Genomic DNA, 14,259 nt, shown 5'->3' with positions numbered 1-14,259 from the left:
GGCTACAAAGGTCACATACCTGGAGGTCACCAAACATGATACTGTAACAAAATTAATTATCTATATTATTGATATAAAACTTTATATAAATGCGTTTCTCTTTGTGCGTCCGTGTGATGATATGAAAGCGCTGCAACCCGGCGGGACAACGAGCTCCTCTTTGGTGAAAAATAAATACCAGAGAGCTCTTCTTTCTTTCTTTCTCTCTCACACACATTCAGTCCGCGAGCTACACAGGCACCTACATTCGTAAACAAATGATTGATTATGCCCAACAACAGATATTAAATTCTTGATTGTGTGCGCTTTAACTCCGGTGACCTCCATTGTTTGAGCAGCGAACAAAAACCCTAGCCTCACAAAAACGAAAATGGAAATCATTGTTGGGTTCATTTTCGACTCCCATGAGAATTTCGTCGAACCATAATGTACAAAAAGAAGCATTACCGCACTTCATCAAAAATCCATTTGTTATCTTTTGATGGAACATATTTTGGTCTAATTGAACATGATCATCAATTTCATTTCATTATCAATTCAAAATTAGTTAGTTTTTAACCGTCTGGGAATTTGTAGTAAATTTCTGCGTCTCCAGGGAAGCTCAAATGAACTAGTCCAGTTGTGACGGATGGCGCTTGGAAAATTTTGTGTTGACCAAATTTGGGCCACCTGTCAATGAGAAGAGGAGCACTAAGCCCTCTCATTCGACACCTCAAATCCCTGTTTGTCCTTCTCTCGATCTCACTGCTCTTTTCTCGGTAAATATTTTCTCAACGCCTCTTCCCTTTGTGTAAGCGAGTTTGGCCCAACACTCACTTGTCCGCGCGCAGCAAAAAGAGCACCCTCTTTTGACACGAATTTATCAGAAATAAATAATCTGCTGCGCGCTGAACTTAATCTGCTTAGGCTGTTAAATAAGTTCTTACAAAGCAGGAAAGACACGATCAGCAAGCCTCGCTGTGCTTTTTTATATTTTTAATTTTTCCAGAGATATTTCTCTTATTTCTGACAGCCAGCGGAGAGGAGCCTCAAAAAAGGCAAACCGAGCAGCCAATGTCAGGACTGCTTGCGCCATAATCTTGATCTATTGCCTATAGGGCTGCGCGCCTTTCAGGTCGATGGATAAAATGAGCAATCCTGCAAGATTTCAATGCCCACAAAACAACTCGCAGGCATCAGCGTAAAAAACGGTTTCCGCCGTTTAGCTTAAATAAATTCCCAAACGAAATCAATAGACCAGGTACAAAATAGATAAAAATTGTTGATTGGTGCTTCGAGGAAAATAGATTTAGTCGTTTTTATGCTGTTGTAAATTAAAAAGATTCGCCATCCACGTTTATTCATTGCACGGAGATAAAATTTAAAAAATAATCATAATTAATTTATTAAAAAACTTCCCAAAATTTAAGTTTTTAATTGGATAAATCTGCAAAACGCATTTGACGTGATGCTTTCGTCGCGCCTAATTTCAGTGAAAAAAACGGCGCCCCACTTTGGAGCAGGGAAAATTTAGGCGGAAAAGCCATAATAACAATGTATTTTTATTGTTTCAAAAAATTTATGAAATTATTCTTTAAGTCAATGCAAACAAATACACTTATTTGTATTGATTTATCATTAGTAGAAATCCACGTAGAAGAGAAATATTGCAAAATTATTCAAATTGCAGAGATTAGTAGTCACTACTTGTAATATTATGATTTATGCTTTCGCTAAATTAAGTAATTATATGATTAAAACAAATAACATAATACAATAATTTTAAGTACAAAAATAATAAAAAATATTGAATTTTATTAAATTTGTAAAAATATTAAGTAATATTTAATTTTTTTATTGAATAAATCAAAAAATAATAATTTTGTTATACAAATTTAATAAATAATGTTTATTAAATTGTTCTTGTGCCAGTTTTCAAATTTGAATTTGGTTGACGTTAAAGAGACGGCGGTGCATACAAGCCAACGCACTCTTGCCAGCTTTTATCGCTGAAGAATGTCTCATACCCGCCACTCAAATATGCAAAGAATCGTCATTACCATGAGCGTTTGCGAGAGACGCTTAATTGTCAAACAAGCCGCTACTGCGCTGTCCTTCAATTCAAGAAGCCAAATTTTTCTCAAGCGCATTATCAAAATAATCAGCAGCATTTACGCGCACAAACACAGCCGCCGCCGAGCCGAGCCTCATTCCAGTTTAAAGAAATTAAAGAAAAACACGCCTATTTAAACCGGCTTTTGTGAATTTTTGAAAAGGCAAGCGAGCGAGAGAGGAGCTTTTCTGCTTGAAAAGAAACGGAACGGGAGGAAGCCATTTATCTATCACTCTTAATACACCAGAGCGAGACGCTTTTTCAAAAGCATAAAGGTCACTTCTCATACTATATGGCGGTGGAATATTAGGAAAGAAAATATTTCATTGTGAAAAGTGTGCAAAGCTTGTGTAATACTATAAACGACACCGACACAAACAGCATCACACGTATATATTTTATCCGCGCCGGATTTCTTTAAGAGCCGCGCGCACTCATTCAAGAATAACACCTCCGAGATACACAGATAATAAGAGAGAAGCGCACGTTCTCCCAGGTGAGAAAACACAAGGGGTGTGTTATTTTTTCATCCCCCGCTAGACGAGAAAAATCCGAGGAATTTCCTTTATCCAAGGAGAGGATGATTCTGCGCCATTCATGCGCCTTTGCGCGATGAAAAATCATTTTGGGAAAACTTTCCAGCTGCAGCTCGCGGCTTCCTGTCCCTCGCTGCATTTTTAGAAGTGCAGTATCATTCGGAACAGAGAGATGCATCTGTGTGGAGATTTAAATGCCCGCGTCTATTTATGCGTCTCCGAATTCTATTGACGTCTGTTTATTAATGTGAGAGCGATACACGCCGGCCTTACAAAAAAGGGCGCTTGGTATTTAAATAATGCAAGAATAGGCATTTCATAGAGATCTGGTCCAATATCATGAGTGAATAGACCGTGTGTGCTGCTCAGCAGCCGGCCGCCGCGTGCAGCACAGTTATTTAAAATGCCCTAGGCCTGTATTAATTTGCTATAAGGATAGGGTTCTCTCTTTTCTTGATACGGTGCCGGCGCACATGTCTGCGGCTGCAAGAAACTTACGAACTTGTGTTTGAAAAGTTTCTTAAAACCTTAAAAGTCAGTAAATTATTTAATTTATATGTATACTAATTTAAATCATTTCAAAGCCCATATCACATACAGAAAAATAAAAATTGTCAATGTAATTTTGGCAATATTTTTGTTAAAAATTTAGTATTTTAAAGTATATTTCAATTTGCATTCATTTTTTATGCTTATATCCAGTCTGGTCTCGTTAATTTATAACTTCCAACAATCTTTTGATCATTTGTTAAAAAAAAAGTTCTATTTTTGTTATTTTAGAATATAAAGAAACATATGATTGCAACAATTAAATAGTTATCAATCTGAATTATAAAAATATACAACTATAATACCCATCATGAGAGAGACGCGTTTTTTTATACTTATGAAGTCTGAGAAGGTTCCTACTGTGCGCAACATTCCGCACATTCCACCTTAGCTTTTGCTCACATAAGACTCCCAGTGTCCCTATAACCGTGGCATAGCCAAAAGGGGCCAACCTTCGCGGCTCTCTCGGGGAAAACAAGCTTAGGTGAGCTCATGGTGCTCTCAAGAGGAGCAATAAAGTGATTCACCCTGTCTTGTGTCTGTGGAGTATATTTTTATACCTGTGGCTCAACGCGCTTGATGTTTTGTGGTTAATGCTTTATGGAGTTTTATTGTGGGTTGTAAATTGGAGTATGTTGGGAAGGTGGAAATTATTTGTAAAGCCAACAATAATATAAAAAGTGAAAAGCTTGCATTCATTAACTAGAAAAATATGATGTGCTTCAAAAATTAATTTAAAAAGAGCATAAAAAAGTTTGTCAAAATTAAATAATTGTATTATTACTTTTTAAAGACTTTATTGCAATTTTTATTCTTTTATTTTGATTATAATTTAAATATATTTTTTAATAATTTAATGTTATTGCCATTATTTTCATTAAATGCTGTTTGCTTTTTCTACTCTGTTAGTTTCAGAATTTATGTACTGCTAAAAGTTCTCTAATAAATTTTAAATCTTGTGTAATGACAATCTTATTTTGGGTCAATTTGTCATGATCTATTTCTCAGAACATGATGGATTGAACCTAGCCAAATAATGAATAATAGTCCATATCCCTTCCATAATGTATTAAGCATACGTTGGGGCCCTGTCATGATGGTAATCCATGCAGGCTTTATTGATCCTGTTATGTAGTAGTTTGCAATGCAATTTACAATTTTTTTCACTTATAGAAGAAGAAAAAACAATATAGGAACAGAAATTTGTGAATCATGAAGAAAGAAAATCAAAAATTATTTCAAAAAGAACAGAAAAGTAGCTGTCTGAAATGTATCTCGAAATTTACAGTTTTTGCCATGTTGCTTTTCAAAAATAGCAGAGACCAAAACAGCATCTCAGGTAGTGTTTTTTTTCTCAATGCACCCACCGATAAACAACACTACTTTCGCAAACGCGCGGTTTCTCACGCGGCTCAAGTAAAAATGAGTTTCCAGAAGGATGCTCTTTTGAACGTAAACGTCAAAAACAAATTGTGTATAAAAAGGAAAGAAAGGAGTAACTGAGCGACTCTCACATTACAACCACCCCCTGTGGCATTCGTTACATACCTGACGGCCAAAATAAAAGCCTCTTACAACGAAAAATCCTTTTTTCTTTGAAATGCAAACTTTCCCAAGCAGCATCGGCCAAAAGGAGGGAATGCCCATTCTTTCCGCTCTCCTGAGAGCAGGGCCACCAGCGCGCATTGTTGACCACATTTTTATTTTGCTGCTCCTCAGCACACGCATTTTAATATTGTCTCTCCGCAGCGGTCAGTTTTTTCCTCTCAGCTTTATGGGAAACAGCGAGCACTGGAACAAAAACTAGACCACCCTGCCAATTCTAGCGAACGACGCATGTGTGCTCTGCCGGTTGCATACCTCCGAGATAATTAGCCAGGCTAATTAGCGTTTCGCATGAATGGCGGGCCGAGAGAAAGCGCGTGGAATTCGTCTGAAAAAGAGAAGAAGAAAAAGCCTGTTCAAATATTAAATAACATAAAAGACTTGAGTGCTTGTAGAAGCAATTAGGGTTTCATTAGAACAGAATTATTCGGATTCCTCGCCGCTAGAATATTTATTGACTGGTGTGCCGTGGTGCTGCTGCTGCTGCTACTTTTTTCACAAGAATCTCCTCGCGCTCTATTATGTTTCCCCCATGGGCCGGAATGGAATTCATTCTGCCGATTAAACGACCCTGACGACCTGCGAGTTAAAAAGCGCGCGGCTGATTCCGTGTGGCAGAATTTCATAGAAAATGTCACGGACCCGTAATTCATTTATTTGTCCGCCTCTGCACGAGTCACACAGGAGATTTTGTGTGTTGCGCTTGAATAGAGCGAGCGGCGTTTCGATCCTTTGCGGGCCAGGTGACTGCTGTGCCGCTCGCGCTTTGAACATAAATCGAGCTAACCGAGCTCGCTAGGGCGACAGCATTTTTCACATTTTTCCCTTTTCTCGGGATACAAAGAGCAGATTATGTGAGATGTGCGTGCGGTAGGTAAGGTTGCGTCACTTCCTGCGCGACTTTGTGTTTAATATTTAAATGTCCCCGCGGCGGCTGCTTATAATATACGAGAGAGACGCGGTGACTTCTTGTTTACCGACAATGAGATTAACTCTTAAAACACCTCTTGCGCACATATGCACATGATAAGTTCGTTGGTGGGCGGACGGATGCGGCAAATATAAATATAAATTTGGCTTTTGGAGGATAAATCCAAGAGGATTTTTGACACTAATACCGAGACGGAGCCCGGAAAACAAATAATTTTGTGCATAATCATCTTATTCAATTGGACAAAGAATACAATTGAGATATTTTTCACTTAAATACTGTGAAGCGGCCGAGAGGATTTGGAGCCACCGGCCAGCAGCACACAATGAGAGGAAAAATATTTATTTTGAGCTCGGGGAATTTCGTCGTCGTCGGGCTATTTCAAGTGCATGCAGCTTCTTTAAAGTCGTATGGAGGAACACGCGGTCGCACCAAGCACAGCGGTTTGAGTTATTCCAGTTGCTGGAGGTTTCACAGAAGCAGCAGATTGAGATTAAATCAAAGACAATAAAACATTGCTCCTGATGCTGTGCGAGTGTGCCGCGGACAATGAGATGCACAGCACACTCGCGGCTGGATTATTTTTCAAACGGCTAGCAGTGAGATATCTTCATATAGAAAAAGGCTCTGTATATTTATTTTGAGCAACTTCAAACCCTTTTTCATTAATTAATTTTATTTTTTTTTTAATAACCAAAAAATTTTGTAGACATTAAAATATTAATTTTCTTACTTTTTATTTGGAAAATTAATACAACTAGAAATTCTAGTCTAGAATTATGTGTAAAATGCAATTATTAAATTATCGAATTATTTAAATTTAAATCTTGAATCAAACTATATTTGAGTTGAGAGGCTAAAAATATTTGTTAAACATGGCCAATGTGGTGCTGCAAATTTGCATGAAAAATTTGGTGCTTGAGCACGAAGGGAATTATCGCGACCGCACCTTCCTCCGCATACGTCGTGCACACAAGAATATCAACTATCAAAATCAAACAACGGGGTTCTAATAAAAAATTTTTGTTTCAGATTTACAAGATACGGCTGACGTTAAGATGACATCGAGTTTTTTTACATCGGCATAAAAACAACACGAGCAAGCAGGCAAGCAGGAGAGAGAGAGAAGGCAGCCGAATAGCTGTACACCGGACACGGAGCGACCAAGCAGCAGCGAGAGAGACAAGAAATTATCTTCATACAATATTGGTGGGAGCAAAACCACAAAAGTTGGCAACCAATCGTGGTACCTTCTTCTTGTGCTGTACTTGCACGACGCTCGCTCCTCGCTTTTGGATAAAAAAAACGCGATATTGAAAGCAGCGGCGGCGGCGGTGGTAGAGCCGGCAGGGGCTACCTTTGGAACGCCACTCAGGTACCGGCGGCCGGCCGGCCAACTAACGCAGCACAAAGAGCAGTCAACGGTGGTGGGGCTCGAGCCGAAAAAATTCCAGGTGGGAAGGCGCAGAGAGAGACGGCCAGTTGACACCGATCGTTCGCAGCGAGCAGAGCAAAGCCGAGTGGCGCGTCCCGCGAGTGTCCGACGCGGATCATGTAGTGGTGCGGCCATGTACGATGGAGGCAAAAGACACAAGCACACCGGCGCTGCCCACCTGATTCGGAGCAATTTGCATAGGATGTGCGCGTCTGGCGTGCTACCGTCGTGGTACGCCGAGCTGCAACACAAACTGGTCGCCTCGAACCGGCCGCGCTACTTCCGTCTCGTGTGCATCTGCACGGCCACCTCGGCCTTCGTCATGGGCATCATCATCGGTCTCATGATCCCCATGTACCTGCTGCCGCCGTCGGCCGCCTCGGCCCTTCTGCACGCCGCCGGCAGCAGGCCCCTCAACCGCTCCTCCAGCAGCACAGTAGTTCCTCCGGTGGTGCTCGACCGGACAGTCTTCGACACCGTGTCCTTCGTCCCGGCCGTGCAGCAGCCGCCCGTGGCCGCTCAGCCGTCTGCGGAGTCAACCGCGGTCAACTCGTCACTGATCGCGAACGGTGTCTACTGGAGCGACACCGTCGAGATGGCCCTGCCGCAGGGCTACGACTCCACCTCGGCCTCCGAGTGGCGAAAGTTTGTCCGGAAGGCGCGCGTCATCAAGATGGAGGAGGGTTGCGGCCGCATGCAGAACCGGCTGGTGACCTTCGACAACGGCTCCACGTCCTGCTGCAGGTACCGGCAGAACGTCGACCAGATCCAGGGCGAGATCTTCGGCTTCTACCTGGGCAGGTACATCCTGGGGCTGCCCAACCTGACGCCGACCACCCTGTCCAGGGTGAAGCCGCAGTCGCGACAGTGGGCCTCGGTCAAGGCCCAGGTGAGTCTGGCCCAGTGGGCCACCGAGGAGAAGGCCGTGGTCATGACCAAGTTTGTGCCCCTCCTGCTGTCCGCCTACATCCCCACCTTCCTGCGGCCGTACGACCGGCGGCTGCACCCGCCGGACGTCCAGGACACCCCGGACGTGGACGCGTCTGAGTTGGCGCAGTGGTCCGACCTGGTGGTCTTCGACTACCTCACCGCCAACATGGACCGCATGATCAACAACATGTACAATTTGCAGTGGAATCCGACCATGATGGACGCGCCGGCGCACAACCTGGCCAAGGACGCGTCCACGGGGCTGCTGCTCTTCCTGGACAACGAGAGTGGCCTGCTGCACGGCTACCGACTGCTGGACAAGTACGAACATTACCACAAGTCCATCCTGAACGCGGTGTGCATCTTCCGGCGGTCGACGGCCGACGCCATCAAGCGCCTCTATAAACAGAACAATGTTGGTGAACTGTTGCGAAGCGCGTTCAAAAGTTCCGACCCCGAGTTCGTGGACATTCTGCCCTCCCTGCCCGAGAAGAATGTGAAAATTTTGAACAAACGCATTGCCCGGGTGCACGAACAGATCGTCAAGTGCGAGTCCATGTACAAGTCGACGTGATCGAGTGCAAAAAATAATTAGTGACTATTAATTTATTTTGCTGAACTTTTGCGAACGCGCAGATTTTTTTTCATCAAAGACTCGTGTGCCCGGCAACGCGGAAGATTGTGATATTGAGACATATTTTACAAAAACAGAGAGGAATATAAACTTCGAAAGTGTGTATAGGAAATTTAATTAGTTAAAACAAAAAATGTTGATGTGCGTGACTTTAACTATTGTTGTAATTAAATGTCACTCTGGGTGGATTACAAGTGAGTACATCACAACCAATTGTGATAACCAAAAATCAATCAACCAACAAACCCAACCCCCCGTGAAATTAATTAATATATAATTATGTATTATTAACACCACGCGCACCTCCTTCTCACGGCCTCTCTTTCTTCTTTTTTGCCCCCAGAACGGCGCGCCGTTCCTTTTTCTTCATTGCTCTTTTTCGCTATTTTTTACCTTATTTACCTATACCGTGCGCGGTAGCCAACGAAAGTTCTTTGAACCCGCGTACATTTTGCTTCTCAAAGGGGCCTTTGTATGAAGAGCACTTTTATTTATCGCGCACAGACACTCACTCTCTCGCTAGGAAAATTCTTTCAGTACCAATTTCAAGCAAGCCTTCTTGTTTTCGGCCCGATCGCCACATAAATTGCGCACTTAACTGCTTCAATTTCTTTTTCTGCACGGCCCCGGCGGTTATATTCATTTCATACAGATTGTTGTTCATTTCGGCAGCCGCAGCCACTTCATTTCTCCCATATTTCCATCACAGCGCGCGATCATATTTTTTTCCTACTCATTTTCCCCAGCGAGATTTACGCGATGCTTTTATTTTATGGCTATACACGCCGATAGCTATTGATGCAAAAAGAAAGAAACTCTAGTCTTTTGCTTTCGAGAAAATGTGAATGGATACAAAAAAAAAAGAGAAGAATCACGATTTATTGTCAAATCTATTTCAATCCTTATTGCACAATTTAAAAATTCTCGTGATTCCATTTAGTTGATCATTATTTGTTGTGTTATGCTCAACTTTTGAGAAATTTAATTGAACAAAAAATAGAAATGTGAACGATAATTAATTATGCATCTTTCCGCTAATGATTTTTGTGTGACCTTGTAAATTGTGTTACATTGAGTGTATTCATATGTAAATGGATGATTAGATGAACAATATATTTATAATTAATTAGCAAAAAAAAATTGTTTACTTTTCTCTTCCAAAACCAAAATCGAATTTATTTTTTTTTATTTTTATGAAATGAAAAATTTTTTAAAATGAAAATTTACTTTAATAAATGAACACTGACATTAAATTCATATTAAATTATATAGTTTTTGAAGATTATAAAAAAGTATTAGTCTAAGAAAAAAAATATAATATAATCTATTCATAATATAATAATAGTAATTAAATATTTTTGATTTAATAGATAAAAAGATATGAAGAGTGTGATTTGTATAATAAGTGTCAGCGAAGTCCCTCATCAGTTGCGTATTAAAAGAGTTCAGCAGTAGTCATTATTATAGGAGCATCACTGCAGACTTGCGATTAACATTGTTCCAGTCACGGGCAGAGTGCGAGGGTGAATTATATCGCGCAGCTTCTTCTCTCGCGGGCAATCCGCACTTCAAAGAGCAACCAGTCTTTCCTGCGGGATCAGCGAAAAGAGCACGCGCACAAACGTGTACATCTCTTTACACAGCCAATTGTATTTAAATGGCAGAGAGCGCGCGGGCACCGGCAGCAGCACCAGGTATACACAAATAAATTTACATTCGTACGTTTCGCAAGTTGATGTTTAAATTTATATAACTCTCTCGACGGCGGCGGCGGTGCGCACTCTGCTGAATTAAATAATACGTATGTGTTCATTTAGCGGATTTAAATTTACGAAGCAGCAGCTCCGCGCCATGCTAATTTGTTTTGGTTACTTCGGCGGCAGCTTATTTGCAGCAGCGCTCTCGCACCGCGGCCGGTAATTGTTTTTGGCATCTTTTCCCTGCGCCGAGAGATTTATTATCCGCGGGCGAGCATGCTTTATTTTCACCGTGTACAAAAGTACTTATATATTATATCGCCCTTCGGTGCAAGGCAGCAAAACGTTTTCCAGCTTTAATTTCGCCGCGCGCGGAGACTAATGACTCGTCCGCGCGCATTGGAATTAATGCTCGTTCGCGGTTTGACTTGGATTTCGTGACGTGAGAAATTATTTAATAGCCGTTTAGTTTGATGTGTGTACGTTTTTTTTCTCGTATATCTCTCCAAACGCTCGAACACGTGTGTGAGCGAGTGAGGATGCATGTAATTGGGCGCTCGTCGGCTCGGGGATCGCGTGTCGCGCAACAATTATCATTAAGAGAATCTATTTGAATGCTTGAGCCCGGCTAAAAATCCCGGCTGTGATTTTCAAATTAATTTATTGACTGCTAGCACATGTGTTAATAAATTATATGCGAGCAGTGCCAAAAGGTCTTTAAGAGTTAAGAAAAATTATCACATAATTTTTAATACAGTTAGTTGAAATTAAAGTGTGCAATTTTTTTTAACGCATGAATGATATGTGTAGGAAATTATTATTATGTTATGATTTGAAACATTTTTTTTACCTCCTAAATTATTCTTTAATTTTTTTAATATACTTTCCAAATTAGTATTTACTATACTTAAGTCATTATGAAATTTTGAAAATTTCAATACTAATTTTAAAATTTGATCGTCTTTTTCGTCTGAATTAATTCGGCCCTCGCAGCACTTTCATGATCTCATTGACTACTCCAGCTGCTTCGGTCATTGAAGTCTCTTTCCGTGGGTCGTGCCCAAAAGCAAATACGGCGGGAGGAAGCGCGCTCCACGCATTCCAGGTGCATTCCACCAAATCACCCTGGCCAAACACAATGCAGTGGAGAGGCGCATCGCTGGTCAGGCCCTTGCCTATAATTTTCAATCACCGCGCCTTTTCATTCCTCGGCTTGCTCATTTAGGACCAAATATCAAATTTCATTCATTCAGCAGCATCATGGCCTGCGCTCGATGCATATCTTCGGGGGCGCAGCGAAGAAAAGAGCAGCAGCGCTGCTGCGCTCCTCCACAATGACCACCTTTCTTTCTGTTCTCTTCTCTCTCTATACCTGCGAGGTGGTTTGAAAAACGAACGATGACGTAACAATTCCCATCCGGAGGTTTTGAGCCTCAGAATAAAACCCGTAGCGAGTTAGCGAGCGAACGAGAGCCGAGGTGCTGCTTTGAAAAAAGTGAGCCAGCCTCGCGTTTGGCCATCAGCGCAGCGGGGACACTGACGCAGACAAGCTGGCGGGGATGTTGAGTGCAGATGCCGGCACTCGAGCCACCATCCAGCCCAGCTCAGCTGCACGGCTACCGTAGGAAACGGTTTGAGCTGATCAATATTTTGGCATAAATTAAGAATAAAAAAACAATAAATTTTATTAAAAAAAAATCAACTTCTTCTTACAATAGATTAATTTGAGTTGACTAAAAGATTAGAATTTTCAAGAGAAGCTTGCATGTCATACTAGAGCCAGTAAAATTAATACACCAATCACCAATTTATACCTGTTTATCAAAAATAGCTACATAATTTACTGTAAATTAAAAACCCGTGTTTTCTAATTAACTTCTAGAAAAAATTGGTACATAATAGAATTCTTAATTATAAAACACTTGTTTATTTTATCTCAAGTTAGTTTTGGCGATAAATAGTCCATTTATTTGTGATATATTTTTATTGTAATACTAATAAATAATCAAGAAAATAACTTTGTCAGACAATTTATTGTGTAATTATATCTACACTTGATTATTTGATATTTTCTAAATATTATTTATACATTTTTAACCTCAGCAACTTGAATTTTGTTAAAATTTGTCAAGATTTTAACTATATTTTAATCTCAGATCATCTTTGTAAAAATAATTGATTGCAAAAATTTTAAATTAAAATTATTTTAATATTAACATAAAACAAACAAAAATATAATATGTACATAAATACTAATTTCTTATTTTATTATTTTTAATACATTTAACTATTAAATATTTTATGTTAAGTTAATTTATTTGGAAAACTGGTACAACTTAAAAATAATTGAAATCTGGCCATTTCACTCTATCATATTACTGTTTTCACGGTAGAGCCCAGTTTGACGGTAATGATGGTTCTTCCCGAGCGGGGGCTCCTTTTTCTCGATACACACAGAAGAAGAAGTGACTGCCAGGGCCGCCCGCGGAGCAAAAGGGCTCGCATTCCCCGACCCACGGACATCATATCAAGAATTAAGAGACAAAGTCAACCCCGCCGCACATACACGCATATATACCTTTTAATAAAATGAATTGTGTGAGCGGATCGTAAAAAATTTCAGGCCGGCCGCTACAGTGAGAGAGAGAGAATCAGGTCTGGACGGACGAGATCTTTACCTGCGCGCCTCTCTCCTTTTGATTTTATTAATATTCCGACAGATATCGGCGGCCGCGAGCGAGGGGCCAACAGCGCCGCCGGAGTGAATAGGAATAATTCGGTCGCGCATGAGGCATCACATAAATGTGTATAGGGGACCTAATGGAGCTCCCTGTGCAAACAATCGCGGCGCATGAGGTCACAGGTCACCCCTGAAAGGTAGAAAGGTTTTGATATCACCTATAATGCTTTTAGTGTAATAAATTTAGCGCGCATGAAACTGATTGATGTAGGTGGTTAACAGTTTCTCCAGGGAGCTAATAATAGTATCCGGCAGCATTACATATCAAATTAAAAATTTCATAAAATTTAATATTTTTCTTTAAATGAAATAAATAATGAAAGAACAAATTAATGAGAAGATTTCTTGAAAGTATTGAACATTATTTTCTAAAATATTTTAAATAAAAATCATTTTCAATATTTGATTTCTTTAAATTTTATCGTAAGGTCTTTTGCCTATTATTATTGAAATTATTTGGAAAATTTAATTGTTAATCAGATGACCATAAATTACCGGCGGGAGAGCGACACAAGGAGAGAGAGAGAGCGGGTTTATATGGTGTGTTGTACTTGGGCGTGGGCAAATGCAGTTTAAAAGGCGCAACGTAATCATAGGTCAGGCAACAAGTGGTCATTAAAAAGAGAGCCTGCCCGCCTAACACATTATAATTATATCAATGCAAGGGCATGCATTCTCGCGGCAGTGATTAACTAAACAAGCGGCGCGGCACTCAATAAATCAGCAGGCGATATATCGGTGCTGAACGAGAGCGGTTTGTTTCAAACAAAAAACTGCCGAGAAATGCGATTGGAATTAAATTATATTTGTCACCAGCGTCACCACTTGTATGGCAGGAAATTAACACTCGATCTGCACTGAATTACAAAGATTTTAACCATATACACCGCACATTTAATTATGCGGTAAAATGTACCATACTTATTATACAAAAAAAGAATAAGTAATTAAATTTTTAAAATATGTATATATCAGATCTGATTTCAATTTTCAATTTTTCTTAAATTATTTTATATTATAGTTTTCTTTTTTTTAAACGGTTAAAGAAGAACGACTTTTAATTTGTATAGATCTGACTTACATGTTTTGAAAGTTTCATAAAAAAATAAA

At 40.2% G+C, this 14,259-nt stretch overlaps 1 protein-coding gene across 2 annotated transcripts in view; it reads left to right on the top strand.

The window, feature by feature from the left end:
• Positions 1-9,841, top strand: part of LOC132200979 (extracellular serine/threonine protein kinase four-jointed) — a 44,595-nt gene extending 34,754 nt beyond the window's left edge. For both annotated transcript variants that reach the window (XM_059626814.1, XM_059626816.1), the window contains exon 3: positions 6,746-9,841. In XM_059626814.1, coding sequence (XP_059482797.1) covers positions 7,282-8,652 — 1,371 coding nt within the window. In that variant the 5' untranslated portion in view covers positions 6,746-7,281 and the 3' untranslated portion in view covers positions 8,653-9,841. The remainder of the gene's footprint in view (positions 1-6,745) is intronic.
• Positions 9,842-14,259: the final 4,418 nt, after the last annotated feature.

This window comes from Neocloeon triangulifer, unplaced genomic scaffold (assembly GCF_031216515.1).
Source record: "Neocloeon triangulifer isolate White Clay Creek 2 clone unplaced genomic scaffold, ASM3121651v1 ptg000014l, whole genome shotgun sequence".
NCBI lineage: Eukaryota > Metazoa > Arthropoda > Insecta > Ephemeroptera > Baetidae > Neocloeon > Neocloeon triangulifer.
This window is presented reverse-complemented; position numbering and strand designations above follow the sequence as displayed.